Genomic DNA, 20,371 nt, shown 5'->3' with positions numbered 1-20,371 from the left:
CGAGCTAGGTTCTAATCAGCAACATCAGGAAGAGAATAGGACAAAGCCAAATGAGAAAATGCAGATTTCATGTCATGCTCTTTGAAAACAGTGAATGCTTTCTGAGCTATCAGGCAATGTAAGTCACAATTTAACGTTTAATAATTTTTACCTGTAATGGACATGAGCAGGAAATACGGAATGGGTCCTTTGTCTATTCAATAGGTGCACGATTTCTACTGAGATGAGCACCATGTAGCAGAATTTTACTTTGCTCTCTGTCCCACATAGTTGTGCTGACCTTAAAACCTCATTAGTAGGCTATTCAGGAGTGATGCTTGGATAATCTCCACCGAATGGTGAATCAAAGAAGATGCAATCTAGAGGCACGAAATCACCTAACGTTACTTCCTGTTAAGAATTTTTTCCTTATGATTGTGGAAAAGCTATTGAGTTAAAGCAACCATGCCGACTCCCCAAAGATAATGGTTCAAACCGCCAAAAGAAACGGTTGCAATTCTATTGGACTGCAAGAAAGAAGGAATCAATCGCTTAAAGAAAAGTCGGTCTGCACGTTAAGTCACCTCTCCACAAACGTTAACATCCTACACACTAGTGTTGTTTGAATGCAATCCCGCACCGAATCGAAATACTGGCCAACAGTGGCCACAGGAGTCGTCCAATCCACGCCTACTTCGCTTCTTTAGGGATTCGGGTGTTCGAGGGACCGGAGGGCGAGGCAGCTTGAAACAGACCTTGACCGAGTCACAGATGAACCACTGCAGCGCGGTCAGGGTGCCGATCATGATGATCCGGGCGAACAGGCCCTTCAACACGGCCCCGAAGCCCAGGTTGCGAAGAACCTCAAACGCCGTGCTGCTGCCTTTCTCCTTGTTCAGAACGGACATGACGGAATCGGCTGGGTGGGACACGACGGCGCAGAAGACGCCAGCTACGTAGCCGGCCGCGAAGGTCATGGCCAGCTGCTCAGCTCTGGTGTACTGGCTCTGCGGCTTGGGCACCACGTACTTGGAGAGCGCCCCGACGGTGTGCTCGAAGCAGGCGAACTTCATCATGGTGTAGGGGATCTGCCGCATCCAGCGCGGCGCCACCCCTTTGTAGAAGGCCCACCGGCCCTCCTCACCGTACATCCTGGGGGCCGCGGCCTGAGGCGGCCAGGTACAGGCTGCTTCTCCACTCGTGGCCCTTCTCCTGGCCCAGGAGCTGCGCGTAGCGGATCTATACGGAAGACCTCGTATGGGCCGAACTTGAAGAGGCCCTGCAGGGAGTAGCTCAGGAAGGTCGGGGCCCAGCCTCGGGCCAGGCCGCGCAGCCCGTCGTTCCGCACCGTCACGCCGAAGCCGCTCAGGATGCCCTTGTACTCGCCGGGGTCCACCTGCATGCGGCACTTTACCAGGTCCAGGGGCACAATTGCCGTGTGCGTCAGCCCGCAGCTCAGCATCCCGCCCAGGCCGCACAGCTGCAGGTACTTCGTGGAGCTGTACTCATAGCTGGGTTCCTCCACAGCCGCCGCCCAGGACCTGCCCTGGAGTCGGCCCGCGCTTCTCACCTGCAGGGTTCGGTAAATGCCAGCGTCACACGTGGCCGAGCTCGGTCTACTCACACACTCCCCTCAGCCGGAGCTCCTTCCTCCCTCAGGGGCCCCGGTGCATTGCGCATGCATCTGAGTTTACCCCCGAGATCCCGCCAACCCAAAGGTCAGGGTGAGGGACAGGCCGGCCGGCGCCCACAGGGCTTCAGTCGTGCTCTACCTAAACCCGTAACAACCTCTACCATCGGCTGGGCTGCTTTGGGGTTGCAATCCCACTCCTGAAATTTTAAGTAGGGGCATCGCCCCGCCCCTCACCTCCAGGACCGCTCTTCGCCCCGCCCTCATGCCTTCAGGCGAATGGGCTTCTGATAACGGCAGGAATCCCGCCCTTCAGCCCTTCTTAGCCAATGGTCAGTGGTCCCTAGGTCTCACTTTCGCTGGTGGATAAGGCTTTCCGTGCCCAGAGTGGCTTCTGTCCGGCTCAGCCGCTTAGTCTAATACAAAGATGCTAAAAAAGTAAATCAACAAGTACAAACATGAGTAAACACATGAATAGGCAAGTAAATAGATAAGGAGGTGAGTGAGAGGGCGAAGAGTCGCCATGCACCGTTGCCTTCCTGAAAGGCTTTTCTGGAGTCCTCACTCAACTGCCCGCTTATGGTAATGGTCATCTCCATGGCCACAGAGTGTTCTATGGAGGGAATGGGCAGAGAGAACCAGGAACCTGGTGTTGGAGGCCCAGTCCCTCAGCTTCCGGCCTTACCTAACATTCTTTTGCAGATGGGAAGGATATCTCCCTCCAACACCCACACTCCACTCTTGTTTCCCTCCAAGAGTTGTGAAGGTTTAGGAAGCATGGAAGTTCTCACTAAATTGAGAGAGGGTGCTGATTATTTTCATTCATTAGGTATTTTTTTCATTGACTACTGAATCCCTGCCATGATTCTGGAGTTTACGAAAGTCAGAAATCCTCTCTCCTCTTAGGGAGCTTGCAGTCTCATTGGCCTGGAAAATGAGAACTAAATGACTCCACGTGTAAATAAGTAGCATATATTCATTCATTCACTCACTGTGTGCTGGCCCCTATGCAGGATTAGGGGTTTAGCAAAGAGCCAGACATATTTTTGCTTACGTCTAAACAAGGAGATTAAAAATTGGTATTGTGTGATAAGTATTATGACAGGAGTTTGAATAAAGTTCTGGATGAACAATGAGGGGCAACTAATTCTGCCTGATGAATTTAAGAAGACTTCTCAGAGGTCTTGAAGGATGAGTAGGAGTCAGTTATATAAAGAAAAATGGAAAGATCATTCCAGGTTAGGGGAAACATGAGTGCATGACCCACTGAGGAGAGGTGAGTAATTTGGCATGGTGGAAACCAGCAAGGGTTGAGTCTGAAAAAAATAGAATTGGGTCAAATTAGGGAACGCCTTAATACCTGTTCAGGACTTTGACTTTTATTATGTAGGGAGGCCAGTGTTTCTCAGAAGTGTGATCCATAGACCACCTCCATCAGAATCATCTGGAGAATTTTATTTAAAATCCCTGATCACACCCTAGACCCTCGGAATGAGAATCTGAGAGTAGGACTATGCAATTTTAATAAGCTCCCTTGGGTGGATTCTTCATGAAACTTCACTAAAGTTTGAAAGCCACAGAATGTGGATGATGGGAGGTCAAGAATTTTTTAAGGTTCTCTGATTAGTAGTTCAACACATATCCTGGATGTGTATACAACTCTGAAAATTCATCAAGCTGTACTTTGAAGATTAGTGCTCATTACACACTTTATACATGTTATATCATAATTATTTTTTAAAAAATTGGCTGGTATAAAATTCTAACCACAAACTAGGGATGATGGCCAGAGGGAAAGCAGAGGCAGATACAAGACTTCTCAATCAACAAGTCTTACTGAGCTCGTTTCCTTATTGTAGCATTTTTTAAAAAAATTAGTTTATTAATTTATTTATTTTTGGCTGCATTGGGTCTTCATTGCTGCCCGTGGGCTTTCTCTAGTTGTGATGAGTGGAGGCTACTCTTCGTTGCGGTGCACAGGCTTCTCATTGCGGTGGCTTCTCTTGTTGCGGAGCACGGGCTCTAGGCTCACGGGCTTCAGTAGTTGTGGCTCACGGGCTTAGCTGCTCCGCAGCATGTGGGATCTTCCCGGCCCAGGGCTCAAACCCGTGTCCCCTGCATTGGCAGGCAGATTCTTAACCACTGTGCCACCAGGGAAGCCCCATTGTAGTCCTATACCAATGTTAATTAATTAAACAAGGCCCTTAGACTGAGAGGACTTTAATGCTTTGGCAATTTATGTAAGGAAACCAACCAGCTAGGCTGTTTGTGATTGGTTTTGATTTTCCAAATAAGGCAAACGCTTAAGCTATAACCAATCAAATAATTTTCTTGCTCTGCTTCAGCATCTCTATAAAGTCTTTCCCCTTGTTCCTGTCACCGGAGCACTTCTAAATACTTCCTGTTTGGTGCTGCTAAACGATGCTGATTAAGATCCACTTTTGTTGTAAAGCAATTATACTCTAATAAAGATGTTAAAAAAAAAGATCCACTTTTGCTCAAATAAACTCTTAGAATATTTAATATGCCTCAATTTATCTTTTAACACCAGGAATTTCAGTATTAAAGAGAAGACTCTCTCCTTGAGTCATAAGAGAACAATGAAGTGTTAAAACATCCCATGCTGACGAAATCAGGGCTTCCCAAAGTATGTTCCTGAGGATATTGGTCCACTTGAAAAAGGTCAGTGGTCCAGCAAGTTCTAGGGGCATTTTGTACTAGAGCATTCATTCTCAACTGAGGTGATATTATCCCCAAGGCGGTGAAAATTGGTTCTTAAGGGGCCAAAAAATCTTAGTACAGTGGTTTGAGACCTTCCAAAACTCAACTCTACCCAACAAAATCTTATTCCTTGTTATTTAATTTCCATGTTGCGGGAGGAGAGCAGGGAGGGTCAGGGGGATAGAAAAAGGCCATTAGGGAAAGAAAGTCTAAAAAGGATGTGGGAAGGGAAGGCCAATAATGAATAAAAGATTAAGGAACACTAGAGCTTCCTCTTGCAGATTCCCTTCTTTAAGAGATGTTCTATAGTAAAGAACTTTACTTTGTTAACTTAGGGTTCCCTAATCTTACTGGATCTCAGAAGCCCTTTTGTATATTATACCTATTCACATTTCACAGACGTAGTCTTCCGTGGAGCATATTTGGGGAACTGCTGAACTCTATCCAAAAATGAAGTTTAGAGAAAAAAAGGAGAAAAGAGGACCAGAGTAATAATAGCAATGACCATTTACTTAGGCCTCTGTTTCCTAAAGGTGCAACTTGTATGTTTTGCTAACATGTAACACAGGTCACCAGCTATTTTGTGAAAACTGAGGTTAAATCAACTTATCTCATTCATATGAGATACTTGTTCTTTACCATTAAGATATTGCTAAATAAAATGTACAAGTTGAAGAAACCAATCTAGAAATCTTCAGGACCAGAATTTTCTTAGACAATTCTTAGTTCAATAACTAAGCCATAAAGTCAGAAACAACTGGAAGTAGCCTATAAAAATATTTTGGCATTACAGAGCACAAAAACCACCACTATTAAGTTTATCTCCTTGGTACTTATGTAACGTAGGGCAACATTTCTGTCTTGAAATCATTATTACACTTTTGCTGTATTCTCCCTGCTAACTTGAGTTGAACAGTAGACCTTTCCACAGGGCCAGATGTAGACTTTTATGTTTTCTTATTTGTTATACTTAAAGAGAAGAAAGTTAAAATGTGCTCATTCATTCAACAGAATTTTACTAAACTTCTATTATGTGCCAGGCATATTTTGAATTCACATACCAAAGCAGAGCTAATCTACATTGTCCTCAGACAGAATTTTCATGAGCTCTAAAACAGAATCACAGAGTTCCCAGATAAAACAGCAAACACTTCTCAAGTACCTGCTCTTTTCCAGGTGAGGTAAATATCTCTAATCCTTACAACAACTGTACAAGATAGATATTCTTCCCATTTTATAAATATAAATGGCGGACACTGTTGTCTACCCAAAAACCAATTGCCTATTACTCTTTGCTACAGAACCTCTGTTTGTTCAGGTATCTAGCAGATATCCTGTGATCTCTACATCATATTTGCTCACTTTCTTCTCATGACATTTTAACTTGCAGGTAGGGTATTTGATTTTGGGCCATAAATACTTAGGCCCATTGATGGTTTCTCTGCTCCAATTACACAAGTATATATCTGTGCACGATGTCCTTACCCCTATGTCCATGTGTTTGTGTATGTCTTTCCACTTTCCTCTGCCAGTTCATGTCATTTTTCAGAATCAGAGACAGAGTATGTATGTCAGAAAACTTTCCTTTATTAACCTACCTCCTTTGTGTTTTTCTGGTAATTACAGTTTAGTTTGCCAGACATTTATTTGTATTTAATCTGGACTGCCATTTTAAAAAACTGTAAAGGAAATACTTCAGATGAGACTGTAAAAACACAGCTTACTTTGTTTATGTTTCAGGTCATGATTTGGTGTTCTATCCAGTCTCCGTGGGCATTGGCCGACTCACTTATCAGTGACAGTGAACTGGAGTAGTTGCTTGAGTTATTTTCTTAGCTTTAACATATACAATGAACTTAAGCAGGTAACTTCATCCCCCATCGTGAATCTCTATATCCATCATAAACATTTAGAGAATACAATTTTTGGTATGTCATTTTTAAAAAAAGCACATGAAGGACATTGAAATTAATAAATTTAAGTTCTTAGGAACTGAATGGGAAGGGGAATTCAATGTTTATTAAACACCACTATGCGTAAGACACTATGTATAGTGGAAAAAGCCACAAGCTTTGGGCAGAAATAAATTCTGAGTTCACCTTTTTTTCTAGCTGTGTGACCTTAGACAAGTTATTTAGCCCCTTTCTGAGCTCCAATTTATGTATGTATTTTTGACATCTGTAATTAGGACTAATTATAACCTTTTAGAGTTCTTATAAGAAGAGAGTATGCACACAAAACATCTAGCCCAGTGCCCTGTGCATTAATGAGCATCCCATGAATGTCAATTCTGTTACCTGTCCCCCTTTTCTGGTCCTCCTTAATCCTCTCAGAACCCATGTTTCTGTGATGCCATAGTCTCTGCTCTTTCCCCTCCACTTGAGTGGATGATTTATTCTGTTAACTAAATTCCAACTGACTTAGACGGTTTAGGACAGGAACTGAAGAAATTCTAAGTGTCAGAAGTGTGAACTTCTTTGACAATGCCCCAGGACATGTCATGGCATAAAACAAGTAGGACAGAGGTTGCTCTCCTGTGGCACAGCAGAGGGGGCCACAGAGAGGAACAGGACAGACAACCGGGTGGCCTTTTTCCTTTTCCAAAGTGACTCTTCCAGCCTAGTGCCTTATTCAACTGAATTCTAGCTAGGTCTGCCACCTCATCCCAGTTTGTCCCAGACTTTCCTGGTTGTAGCACTGAAAGTCCAGTGTCCCTGGAACCCTCTCAGTCTCAGGCAAATCAGGACAGTTGGTCAATGTACTTACAGAAGTCTGAGCTGTGCTGGTGGCTTCCAGCCACTACCAGTGTGCTGCGGCATAAGAATCACTGGCTTTGGAGCCAGGCAGCCCTGGGCCCAAATCCCGGCTCGTTGCAACTCTAGCTATGAATCTTACAAAAGTTATCTTTCTTGAATCGCAGTTTCTAGATCTGTAAACTTCATCCTATTCTTTCCTGAATTTGTAATGAACTTCATATTATTACTAAATTAAATGATAGCACAGTGCTTGCAATGTTATAGGCCCTCAGTGAATGTTAGTTCTTTCCTTCCTGACTTCCACATACTTAAGAGGGTTTCATTATCCCCTTAGGTACCATGTCTCTAAAAATCCCTGATTCAAGGAAGGGAGGTAGCCCACTGGACAGCAGGGGGCACTGTTGCCACTATTCCTCTCTTTCTACCCGCTGCTCTGCATTCCCCCCATCCTCACACCAAAGCAATGAAGCTTTAGTAAACCACTGATCAAAGATGGCTAAACTCTAAACCCACACTTGGTTTTAACTTATCTAAATGTGTCCCACATGCCTGCAATAATGTTCAGGGTGTATCTGGACCATTTTAAATCTTGTACATTTAATTTATAATCCTCCTCTCTCCAGGAGGTTTGTGATGTGCCAGGGGGTCAAATGTTTATTCTTAGAATTATTTAACCCCAATCAACTAATTATTCTAAAGAATTGTATACTTTTTCCCCTTTTTTGCTTGACCAGATTGGAAACAATGACAGGCATTTAACTGAGATTTATTTGTAAAACTCTGTCAGATTGGGAATTACGGAGTTCTTTAAATTGTCTCTTAAAATAAATATTTCTGATTTATCTGGCAAGTTAAAGGGGGAAAAGCAACAATCTCCAAACTCAGTCTAACCATGTTTAAAGAGAATGTTGTGGGAGGTAATAATCCCTATATGTTTGGATGAAAATCGTTCATAACAGATCTTCATGCCTTGTTGTTTGTTTGTTTAAGGAAGTACTTGTGTGAAGCAACGTTAGTGCTCCTAGTGGGAATAACTGTTTACCTGTGGGGGGTTCTGGAGAGGGAAGTACATACATCAAGTACTTTTTAAGTTTCCAGAGTTCTTAACAATATTAAATTTCCAAAGAACTCCACTGATCAAGCAGCATGTACATAATCTACCTGTGCCCTTTAATAGGAATCTTAGGAGAATCTGATGGACTACGTATCACAGTAATGGTGTAACCTTAGTATATAATGACACCCTTCTTTCCTTCCGAGTTTACACAGCAGTTTTTTGGTAGTTTATAGCTAACAAGATAAATATGAAAATATTCCTAGGAAAATAACATCAATGCATCTGCAGATTCAAAATGCAAACTAGAGCTTTATTAGACTCTTCTAGCTAACATATTCTAGTAGTCAGATAAATATTTCCAATTGTAAAGCATGAGTGTTTTGATCCCACTGGAAAGGTCTGGAATGACAAGGAGTACATTCAAGTTAGTGAAGGTAATGTAGCCAACATGAGGAAGGGATGTATGAAAGCGGTGTACTCCTCATGACAATGGCAAAACAGCTTGAATTTGAGCTGCTGTTGAAAACCTGGTCTTCAGAAGTGGAAGGAGGATTGAGCGGGCAAATCTCTCTTTGAGACCTGTCCAATAGAAATATGTGAGACATATATGTAATTTAAAATTTTTTGGTAGCCACATTAAAAAAGTTAAAAAAACCACATTTAAAAAAAAAGTTACCTCAATACATCCAAAACAATCATTATTTCAATATATAATCTATAAACAATTATTAATGATACTTACATTCTTTTTTTCATACTATGTCTTTGAAATCTGGTGTGTATTTTATTTTTGGCATATCTTAATTTGGACTAGCCACACCTCAAGTTCTCAATAACCACATGGGGTCATAGCTATGGTACTGGACAGCTTGGGTTTAATCTATGCTTGGAGAGCCTGACACCACAAAAAGGTTGTGCAGCTGAATCGAATCTTCTGGTTAGAGGTAGCCTTGAGTAAGCCAGAGGTACTATGTCTCTCTCCTCATTCTCCATTCCCTTGCCCCTTCCTCTTCCTTGACATCACGTAATGCATGCTAACCACGTGCCAGATACTGGTTGCTGTATCTAAATGCCTTATCTCATGAATCCTGCAAGAATCAGAGATCTTACTTTATAGTTAAAGTAAATGAAATAACTAAATGATGGTACTATAGTGTAGTGTCTAAGATACAGACTTAGAGGCTATTCATACACATTTCTGACACTTCCTGTATACCTTGGGTAAGAAATTTCTTCATTTCTCTAAGCTTCAGTTTTATCATTTGTCAAATGGACAAAATAAATGTACCTCCCTTATAGATGTTGTTCTGTGGTTTAAATGAGGCCACATTTTGCACTTTACATTTTGCATTGCCTGCAAAGCTGTAAGCATGCATTAAATCTTAATATCATTAAATGGGATAAATGTGGGACACTTTGGAATTTGCAGCAATTATACAAACATTACTACTGCTACTACTACTGAGGTGCAAAGAAGTTAAATGACAACCAAAGTAACACAGCTAATAAGTAATGATCAGGTTCTCAACCCAGTTTGCCTGTCTCTAGAGCAGTATTTCTTGCCATCTGTTTACAGTTATAACATGGACTGAATTTGTACTGACGTTATACATAAAATGAAAAGGTCTTTTGAAAGATAAATTCCTGATGTCTGCTTGCTGTTCTCATAGAAGCAGAATTCAGGGAAAAATACTGGGTGTTTTGTGTTTTGTTTTTGTTTTTTGATAAATAGGAATTTACTGTTTTAAGAAACTAGACAAGGAACATACATAGAGAAAGGAAGATTAAATTTTTCTTTGTTCTTTTTTTCTCTCTTTTTTTAAATTGAAGTATAGTTGATTTACAATGTCGTGCTAGTTTCTGGTGTATCCTTTGTTCCTTTTTACTCTGATTTTACTAGGGAACAGTATCCTGCGTATATTGGCATTAAATTCACGCATGTTGCATTAAAACAAATCTGCATTTTAACAAAGGACAGAGATATTAAAGCTACTAGCCACTTTTAACACTGTACTTATAGGGACATGTCACCCTTTAAGACAAAAAATTTCTTGAAATTTATGGAAATTGGATAGTACTATCAAAAGTACAGGTGATCAGTTATACATACTGTGAAAGTTTCTGTGTGTGTAAAAATACTTTTTTCCCATCAAATTAGCAAGTATAAAAAAAACAAATGTCAGTGCTATTGAGTCTAACTCAGCTACTAGCAATGCCACTGTGAGCATGCCCTCTCTGCCCAGATGCTGTAATTCTTATCTGCTCCACAGAATTGTTTGTTCCAGTCTTTATCTACACAATCTCTTCAACTGCTTTCTGTTTGATTTCATCTCATTTTTCTTTTCTCTCACTCCTTTGTCTTCCATCACTGCTGCTTTGTGCTTCGTCTGTTTAAGATTCCTAGGAGAAGTCATATGAATCGGTCAGGGACCCAGGGTTAGGAGGAACAACCCTGCCTAGCATAGTGCTAGTACAGGGCCATGACTGGCCTCAAGTGTGTGCCCCACCTGGAACAACTGTCCCAAAGAAAACCCCACTCAGCTCTATTTTAATCTTGCAATACCTATGTGAGTCCTAGTTACTTATTGTTCCACCTTCTGAAAGAAAAACCAAGGACAGAGACTAGATGTCTGGATATGTGGGTTCTAGTTTGGCCTGGTTCTGCCATGTCATTTCCACTCCTTAGTCTTAGATAGTGATTCTGAACCGAACTTGGGTCTGCTCACCTGCTGTGCAGCAGAGCCAGTTTACTGGTGAAGGAAAGTACGGTGTTTATTTATAGGGTGCCAAGCAAGGAGTACAGGCAGCTCATGCTCAAAAGACCTGAACTCCCTGATGGCTTTCAGGGAAGGGCTTTTAGAGGCAACATTTGGGGTGAGGGTTGCAGGGGGATGACTTTCTTCTGATTGGTTGGTGGTGAGGTAACAGGGTGGTGTTTCAGGAATCTTAACCATTAACTTTCTGATTCCAACCAGTCTGGGGTCAGGTGCTCCTGCTCAGCTTGTGATCACCATCCTCTACTCGGGTGGGGGGTCTTAGTTCCAGTTCCTACAGAATAACTCAAAGATACATGTCAGATTGTTGCATGTATCCCTTGAGGAGGAACTAGGACTCTGTTTTCCTGCTGAACTATTGTTTCTTGACAGCTTTTCCTTTGTTTCTGCATTCCCTCACTTTCCTAATTAGTAACTGATTGCATCTGTTCTTTGGAACTCTGGGAAGGCCTAGGAGACTATAAAGCCTTTTTCTTTATAAGAAATGGGAGACATGGAGGGGCTATTGTACGCAGGAGGGCCCTGCAGGGTCCTGCTCAGTTTCAAAAGTAACAGCTATAGTTTCCTCTAAGGACTCCCTCCACATGGCTACTGCTCAACCTCTCCATCTCCTCTCCCTCCAGTCTCCTGACCTCACTGTACGATAGCCACGCTGCAGCCTTAAACATCCTGTTCTGTCTGGGACACACCTCTCCTGCTCCTGTACCTGGCTAATTCCTACTCATCCTTTAGGCCTGAGCTCAGGAATCAGCCCCTCAAGGAAGTCTTCCTTGACTTCTTGATCCAGATTAGGACCCTCATATGGGTTCCTATAGCATCCTGGGTCTCTGCACCACTCCTCAGCTTTCATCTGGAATTGTTTGTTTACTGTCTGGTTTGCCAGCTAGGAAGTATACATAAAGGTAAGGATCCTATCTTTTTATTTACTTCTGTGTCCTTTATGCTTAGCACATAGTTGACGCTCAATGAATATTGGCTATGGGTAAAGAAAAGCAAGTAAGCAGGGCATCCTAGGAATTTTCACCAAGTTGCTACACCTTCATCCTCCTTTGCCCCAACTGTAATGGGGTATGTAACAAGACAAACATTTCTATTAATCACCAATGCTTTCTTGGGGAGAGCACTGTGTTTGCTTAGAAGAAATATCGAGCTACCAGATATATGGTTAAGAACATGGACTTTGAGGATAAATTTCCTGGTTCTGAATCATGGCTCTGTCACTTAAAGCCTGAAAACCTTGGGCAAGATACCTAACTTCTGTAGGCTTCAGTTTCCTCATGTGTAAAATGGGGCTGAAAATAATAGTACCTACCTTAGAGAGTTGTTTTGAGTATTATATGAATATATACACATAAAGGGCTTAATAATTACTGGCACATACAAACACTTAGTAAGTGCTAGTAGGTATTATTACTGTTCTGAAACCATCAGGGATAAGGGGTAAGCTCAAGGAACCAAAGTTGACCCTCAGATTCTGCTTGTCGGGACAGTAGTCCTGTTCACTCTGGGCTTTCTGTTTTGTATGATGTTTGGTAAAAGTTGGTGGATTCAAGTTGATTTACTATGCCGGTGAGAAAGGAGATGACTTTGACATTGGCAGGAGAGGGAGGTAAGATTCATTTGTACATTCAACAAATATTACTGAATGTCTATATTGAGCTAGACATAAAGAAAAGTAAGATAGTCACATCCATTACAGAACTCTCAAAAATCAAGGAGAGAAAAGCTAGAGAGGCTGGGTACTGGGGTGGGGGTGGGAGGTGGTGGAGACGGGGGTGGGTGGGTGGGGAACCAGACCAGTTCCTCTCCAGTGGGTGTGGCACAGCAGAGGAGGATCTTGTGAGAACAGAAACGCTAAGGCAGGATTTTAAAGCATCTGCTGTAGGATGTGTCATGTAAATCCTCCCCTCTATCCCCTACAAAATCTTCAATAAAGTTTTCATTGCTCACTAGAGAGAGCCTGAAGAAGAAGGTAGCAGATATCTAGGTTATAGCCGCTGGGGGAAAGATGCTATAGGCAAAAAAGCCCTTCCTTACTCGTGTGTGCTACCAGTGAGGAAACATTATAGTGCATGCAATATTTAATGATTATAAATGATACCCCTGTGTACTGCACAATACAGGGCTCTTTAAAATGAATATGAATTAAACAGTACCAATAGCAATCATATTAACAGAAGAGAAGAGGCATCATTCAAAGTAGGAAATTTGGGACTCCGAGGAAAATACAGCCATATCTAAAGCTGGAACTCAGATATGACCATCAACCAGCCCCTTTGTGGTTAACTAGTCAAACTGGTGATTCCCCAGTAACTATAACTTGTCATTTTATAAACTACTGTTTACGATGATGCAGACTTTCTTAAACATAACACCCAAAGGTTTAGGTGTGGGGAAGGAAGGGGTCTACTATGTACTTACTGCTCTCATCCTTCTTTGACTTCCAGTTTTTCACTTTTACATCTTACCATCTTTTAAAATAATAATTTAAAGAAGTATATCTATATCTATTTCTATCTAGCAGCAGCAGCCTAAGAAGTAATCAGTCATCAACCTAAATAAAACAAAACCCTCAATTTGCCTGAATTTCCAAGAGTGAAATAAATAAACCTCTGTTGGAATTTACCTACACAGATTGAGACTTTGCGGGGAAGAGAGAAATAAACTAGTATATTTTTTCTTATTTGTTTACTATATAAACCCTGAGGTTTCTGCATCTTATAACGTGACTACTGATTAAAAAGACATATGGTTGTTTATTAATTCAAAGCACTATGCAAATTCACATCACCTTGGGTAAATTTTGCCCCTAAAGTTATGAAATAGATATGGAAGCATTTTGTCCTTAACAAGGCTAAAATAAGTTAGTTCAAATAGTTGTCTTTGAATAGGATTTTCCTTTAAATCATTAATAGGAAAATGAAGAGAGCTTGGGTGGTCAAGCATGAAAATGTAAATGAGAGTAGTTTTCTTGTTTAGGCCTTATCAGCTGATGTTTAAATTTGATAATGCAGAAAATGACCTTATAATTTGCAGCATAATGAAACAATGCAGCTTATGCCCCAGTTTTTTTGACAGTAGTATTGAAAATATGATTTTTAAGTAACATTTTCAATTGACAAGGTCGGTGAAAAAGTTAGACATTCTGAATTGAGTAGAGTCAGAAAAAGAGCTTGCCTGTCCTTGTATCTATGGGACCATATTTTTAAAATCAAAAATTAAGATACAGGGTGTTAGAGCAAAGCAGAGACAAACCTAGGTCTCTTTAAATGTATTTAAATTACCAGTGAAATTCCTAAAGGGCCAAATAATACAGGAAGAATATACTTTTTGCCCTCGTATTAAGATGAGGAATATATATATATATATTTGTGTGTGTGTGGTACGTGGGCTTCTCAGTGTTGTGGCCTCTCCCGTTGCAGAGCACAGGCTCCGGACGCGCAGGCTCAGCGGCCATGGCTCCCGGGCCCAGCCGCTCCGCGGCATGTGGGATCTTCCTGGACTGGGGCACGAACCCGTGTCCCCTGCATCGGCAGGTGGACTCTCAACCACTGCGCCACCAGGGAAGCCCGAGGAATATATTTCCTTAAAGCAGAAAAAGATTTTAGAAACCTCTTTTCAGCTTTCCAGTACATAATCAGCCTCAGATTGGCAACCACTTCCTATTGTCAGGCAGCTGGTGAGAAATACAAAATACAGCTGCAACCAGAGGCTCAGGAAGATCAAGGTGGACACCAGGCCTTGGCTCTCAGCTTCTACCATTCTGCTACCCGAAAGAGAGAACTTCAGAGAAAGGGCAGTTAAAAATACACACGTTTTCACCAGGTATTAACCATAACTACCTCCTTAAAGAAAATGATTGATCCTATGATCACAAGCTTTTTTCTTTCTTTTTTGGACCTAAGGGGGGCGGGGGAAGACCTCAGGGAGTCACAAATTTCTATAAAACAAAAAAATGAATTAGTTTAGTAGTCTTGGGAAGCTATGAAGTTTGTGGCAACTTTTTAGGTGTCCCGAGATTTGGGTTGTTTTACAGAGGTAACTAAATTCATGGCACAGTTCAAGCTCGTGCTAAAATATCCTAAGTCTATTTTACTTCAAAGCATTCTAAGTATGCTTGACTTTGGAAGGCATCAACAACAGCAATATGCCATCTCCCAGAAATGCATTCCTATACCAGTAAGACTTAAAAAATGGGAATTACTATAGGGCACACCCTTGAGCAGCTACCACACTGCACTGAGCTCTTGAGAATATTCTGGAAGCATCGCTGTGAACGGCTGCTTCCCTGCAGGGGAGATAAATTAAATTCAGCAGAAGCAGCAGCTTTTGGAAGGAGAAACACGGTTTGCCTTTTGGAATGCTTTTCAACCGGAATGGGTTTGTTTATACGTTTCTCTGGAGCTTTAAATCTGTGCACCGTCGAATATCACTCCGCCTTTTTTTTTGAAACTACGAAATAGCTTCTGTCTGTGGGATGGCGGGAATAGAGAGTTTGGAAATTAAATGCCTAAAGCGTCAGATAATCCAGATGACATATATGCAATAGCATTCCATGAAGAACTTATTCAACCCAATCCCTTGCATCTTATTAACCAAGGGATAGAAACTCCAAATTTTGCACCCAAAAAAGGAAAAATGCAAGGGTCTTGCTGCAGTTCCTGGGACGCACTGAGAGTCGCTTTGTTACAAGTGTATCCAAAGTCCCCAGCACCAGCGACTCGTGGGGCACTGCTCATCCGTGCTCCACTCGCTCTGCAGCTCCCAGAGGTAGCGGTTGTGCTATGGAGGCAGACCTTGCCAAGCTGGCCGACAAGATGCTGCGCGCCCCCAGATGCTCCCGGTGCCGGAACCATGGCTTCCTGGTGCCGGTCAAGGGCCACGCGGGCAAGTGCCGCTGGAAGCAGTGCACCTGCAAGAAGTGCTACCTGATTACCCAGCGCCAGAAGATCACGGCCGCGCAGCAGGTACTCCAGAAGCAGGTCTCCGAGGAGGAGCAGGAGGTGGCCCTGTGCGCTCAGGGGCCCCAGCTGGCCTCCGGGGACGCGGCCGCTGTCCCGGGCTCAAGCTTACGCCCGCTGCCTCTGCCTGCCGCTTCGGGAGACGCGCACCCGGGCCCCGAGGGCCGCGCGACCGCCTGCTTCCTCGAGAGACCCCAGCAGGGCTGGAGCCCAGGCCGGAGCACCTTGCAGCCAGTTCTGGGCGGCCGCGGCCACGTGGGGCCGAGCAAACAAGCCGCCGCGGCGATGCCCAGTTCTCTGAGGCCCCAGCTCGGGGCGGAGGCCGCTGGCCGGGGCTGCCCCGGCCGCCTGGAGCTGAGCAGGTCGCTTCGGCCGGTGCCCAGCCCGCCATTCGCCAACTTCGGTAAGATTCTCCGGCGGGCCCCGCGCGGCCTTGCCCTGCTGTTGGTTCCTCTCCAGGCTGCCGCCTCCCCGCTCCCCACGCCGGCCTCCCAGGCCCGCTCGGATCCCGCGGGGAAGGGGTGGGGGTGGGGAAGATGCTTTCTAGAGGTAACCTTGCTTTGGGATACCCTTTTCTGAGTAGTCATTTGGGTTCGGTGCCTTTTTGCAAGAAGGTAAAAGAGAGAAAGGAATGGGTGGCTCTGAGGGCTTTTAACATTTAGCTACAGCTTTTTGCGTTTCCATCCTGAAAGGAAAAAATGGCCCCCAGTCGACTTTGCTGCCCCTCCTCCTCCACGGAGAGGCTCGAGGCAGCCTGACCATACTGCGCTTGCGCGCCTCTTCCCGCCCTTTTCTTGGGCTGGAGGCTCCTCCCCAGGACGTCCCTGTGGGTGGTCTAGCGCAACAAGACTGCGCCTGCGCACCGTCCCCTCCGTTTCTGTGCCCTAGAGGCCCCGACCCTCACCCGTTCCCTGCCCCAATGGGTCTGTCCGTGCAGCCCTTCCAGCCCTTTCCCAGGCGTGGGTGGGAATGCGAGCTCTGCACACTACAGGAGGACGGTCTATTGAGATGATTGTTGTTGCCTGTTTTTTCTCCCCTCCCTCCATATGCATAAATTACATTGTTCCCTAGGTCTTGTGGCTTTCACTATTACAATTTCAAGTCACGTGTAGATTTGAAGCTTTTTTTTTTTTTTTTTTTTTTTTTTTTTTTGCGGTGTGTGGGCCTCTCACTGTTGCGGCCTCTCCCGTTGCGGAGCACAGGCTCCGGACGCGCAGGCCCAGCGGCCATGGCTCACGGGCCCAGCCGCTCCGCGGCATGTGGGATCTTCCCGGACCGGGGCACGAACTTGTGTCCCCTGCATCGGCAGGCGGACTCTCAACCACTGCGCCACCAGGGAAGCCCAGATTTGAAGCTTTTTTAAAGGGGCTCGTTTTGGGTGCAGACACGTGTTTTCTTGGTTTTCTCTGTGGCAGTGTGGTAGAAAGAGCACAAGTCTGAGTCAGGACGCTGGGGGCCTGCTCACTCTGTAACCCTAGGCAAGCTCCTTCCTTCTGTGGCAGTCTCTCCCCTCTGTATGCTAAGGGGATTGGCCTGATGCTCTCTGAAGCCCGTTTCTGCCTTCTGGGGCATTCTAGGAAAATATAGGTCCCCAGAGAACTAGATGGGGAAGACAGATCTGAGACAGCAATTCTAGGAGAACGATATCTTTCCATCGACGCAGTGCCTTCCTCCCTTCCTTCCTTCCTTTCATTTATTTATTTTTGGCTGCCTCGGGTCTTCGTTGCCGTGGCCGAGCTTTCTCTAGGTGCAACGAGCGGGGGTTGCTCTTCGTTGCGGTGCATGGTCTTATCATTGCGGTGGCTTCTCTTGTTGCGGAGCACAGGCTCAGTAGTTGTGGCATGCGGGCTCTAGAGCGCAGGCTCAGTAGTTGTGGCGCACGGGCTTAATTGCCCATGCCACGCCATGTGGAATCTTCCCAGACCAGGGCTCGAACCCGTGTCCCCTGTGTTGGCAGGTGTATTCTTAACCACTGTGACACCGGGGAAGCCCCACAGTGCCTTTCTTTGTTCCGTCTCTCAAAGAACAGGGACTGAGCCCTGAGCACCATGTGTCAGACACTAATGATGAAAAGGATGAGTCAGATTCCTTGCCCTCAAGGATCTTGTCCTGGGGAGAGGGACACCACTGATCAAAGAGTCGCACAGATTGGTGTATAGAGCTCTAATAATCGATGGTTTAGCTGTGGTCAGAAGGAAGATTAGGAGCTGAGTACTGGGGACTTCAGGAGGCAAAGTGGGGTCAGGAGAAAAAGCCTTCCAAGCTTAGGGAACAGCATCTGCAGAGGCCCTGAGGTGGAGGAGAAAGAAGGAGCTGCTAGATTTTCGGGAATGAGGAGGCTGGAGTGGAGGCAGGAACTAGCCCACATGGGGCTTCGTGGCTGTGCCAAAGGACTTTTCCTAAGAACAGTGAGTGGAACATGGGTGAAGGGTTTAAAGAGCAGGGAGGGTCGAAAGCATAATGGATGTGGGAGTTCTCTGTAAATGGATATGAGTGTTTATTGTACTGCTACCTTCAGACAGTAACGTGATGCCCTGTTTCCTAGCTCTGTGTGTTTTTAACACTTCCCTCATTGTGTCCCTTTTCAGGGCCCCCTCTGAGCGTCAACTCAGATCGTGTGGTGGGGTCTGGGTACCTGGAAAGAGAGCCTTCCAAGCTGTACCACAACTGCTCCAGCATGCACCCCTACCACCCGTTCCTGCTGCGCTACCAGGATGCATCCCTTACCCCGCGGGTCCCCCTGCAGCAGGGCTTCCAGCACATGTCCTGCAGCCACTACAATGGAGCAGGCTTGGTGAGTACCATCCCTGACTCCTCGAGGTTCCTCCTTACCCCAGTTACCCTGGCTGCTTTTACAGACCCTCAGTCCCAGGAAGCCAGCCATTGTGCCCACTCTGTACCAGGCCCTGGGCACTGGTCAGAAGGATACAGCATTGACCTTGTACTGTGTGCGCCTCTGGGAATGCACATGTGTAGCCAAGTCTGTACACATGTAGACAAGTCAGCCCGGGCTGTGGCGCGGGTTAAAAGGCTCCGGGGGGAGCTCGGGCAAGAAGGAATACAGACACATTTCAGATGAGCCTGAGGAACCGCCACGCAGTAACACTGAGTGAGCACCAGCCTTGACCCATGGAATGCCAGTGCTAGAAGGGCCCTTCATTTTGCTGGGTACCAGAAAGGAAATATCACTTTCCTGGAGCCACACATTTGAGGGCACAGCCAGGAGCAGACGTAGGTCCCCTGCCCCAAAGGTATATCCCACCGGAGACGGCAGAGGGCTTTCAGAAGGAAGTGGCATTTAAGCTTAGTCATGAAAAATAAGGAAACCTTCCCCAAACACCTGTCACCTTAGGAGATATTTGTTGAAAGAATGGATGAAATTTAATCCTTTTATAAGATCAGTGGTTGGCTACTAACTGGTGTGCTTTTGAGCCTGGAGTTTTGAGTGCTGGATGTGTAAAAGTCAGAACCGTTGTGTGAGATACGGGTGGGGGGACCAGGTTTTGTGGCCTTGGCTACTAGCTCCTTCCGCCCTTTTCCCTTTTGGCAAAAGCACTGAGGGCCATCAGGACTGCAGGATAGTGAGAGGCCTGGGTGACCAGTCCTGACTTTGACCCCATAAGGCTGGACCTGTGGGGGAGGTTGGCTCAGACGCAGTTCAAGTTCACGGAAATGTAGACCGCTGTCACCTTTACTGTCTCCCTCAGAGCTACAAGCCTAACGCTGGGTGTTACAGAGATGTTTCCCTTGGGTGGAGGGTGGAGAAGAGCGAGTAGAGTAGGCTTCTTTGGTTTAATGTGGGAAGTGAGTAAGAGAAAGGATAAAAGCTTGGCATTTACATAATGAGGTCATTAGCCACAGGTCATTAGCCGGTTCAGTGGGGTTCCAGCTGTGACCAGGCAGGTCAGGCACGCAGGGGCTGGATCCCCACTCCTGCTTCACCTCAGCAGCATCTCCTCTGTCTGTTCCAGATCTTTTAAAGTTTTATTTAGAAATCATTTTCCATTCATTCAAGGGGGAAAAGTTGGAACACCCCTGGTCTTGATCATTTCCAGGGTGCCTACTGGCCCTTATGTCAGCCCTCGAGGTGCATGTTATTTCATTGTAGGGCAGGGGAAGAAGGCTCCAGGAAGTTACGTATTTGTCCAGGGTCACAGGACTGGGGAGTGAGGGACTAGGATTCAGATTACACAGCTGGTCAGTGACAGAGCCAGGACAGAGGCAGAGCAAACATGGCCCTTGACTCTCACCGCCACCCCTGCCCTGCCTGAAATTTGGGGGTGCCGGCCACCCCATTGCAGCCCAGGGAGAGCACGGCGTCTCTAGCCTCCACACAAAGAGAGGGACCTTGGCCAAATGGAGCACACACCCACCACCGTCTGCTCACACAGAAGCCTGGGGCCTGGCATCGGGGCAGGGCTCTGATTGACAGGCCTGCCAGACGGCCTTTGTTCGGAGTGTGATCTCAGTTGGTTTATCTGGGCCTAAGCTGC

General features: G+C 45.1%; 1 protein-coding gene and 1 pseudogene across 1 annotated transcript; one reads left to right on the top strand and one right to left on the bottom strand.

Moving 5' to 3' along the window:
* Nucleotides 1–498: 498 nt before the first annotated feature.
* Nucleotides 499–1,876, bottom strand: LOC101337975 (solute carrier family 25 member 3 pseudogene; annotated as a pseudogene).
* A 13,825-nt stretch (nucleotides 1,877–15,701) lies between these two features.
* On the top strand, nucleotides 15,702–19,599 carry DMRTB1 (DMRT like family B with proline rich C-terminal 1). Its single transcript, XM_073802572.1, has 4 exons — nucleotides 15,702–16,281; nucleotides 18,467–18,672; nucleotides 18,737–18,794; nucleotides 19,586–19,599. Exons 1-4 carry the CDS (start codon nucleotides 15,702–15,704, stop codon nucleotides 19,597–19,599), a joined length of 858 nt encoding a protein of 285 aa, XP_073658673.1.
* The last annotated feature ends 772 nt before the right edge of the window (nucleotides 19,600–20,371 follow it).

Source organism: Tursiops truncatus, chromosome 1, assembly GCF_011762595.2.
Source record: "Tursiops truncatus isolate mTurTru1 chromosome 1, mTurTru1.mat.Y, whole genome shotgun sequence".
NCBI lineage: Eukaryota > Metazoa > Chordata > Mammalia > Artiodactyla > Delphinidae > Tursiops > Tursiops truncatus.
The sequence above is the reverse complement of the archived record's forward strand: the minus strand, read 5'-3'. Positions and strand labels throughout refer to the sequence as shown.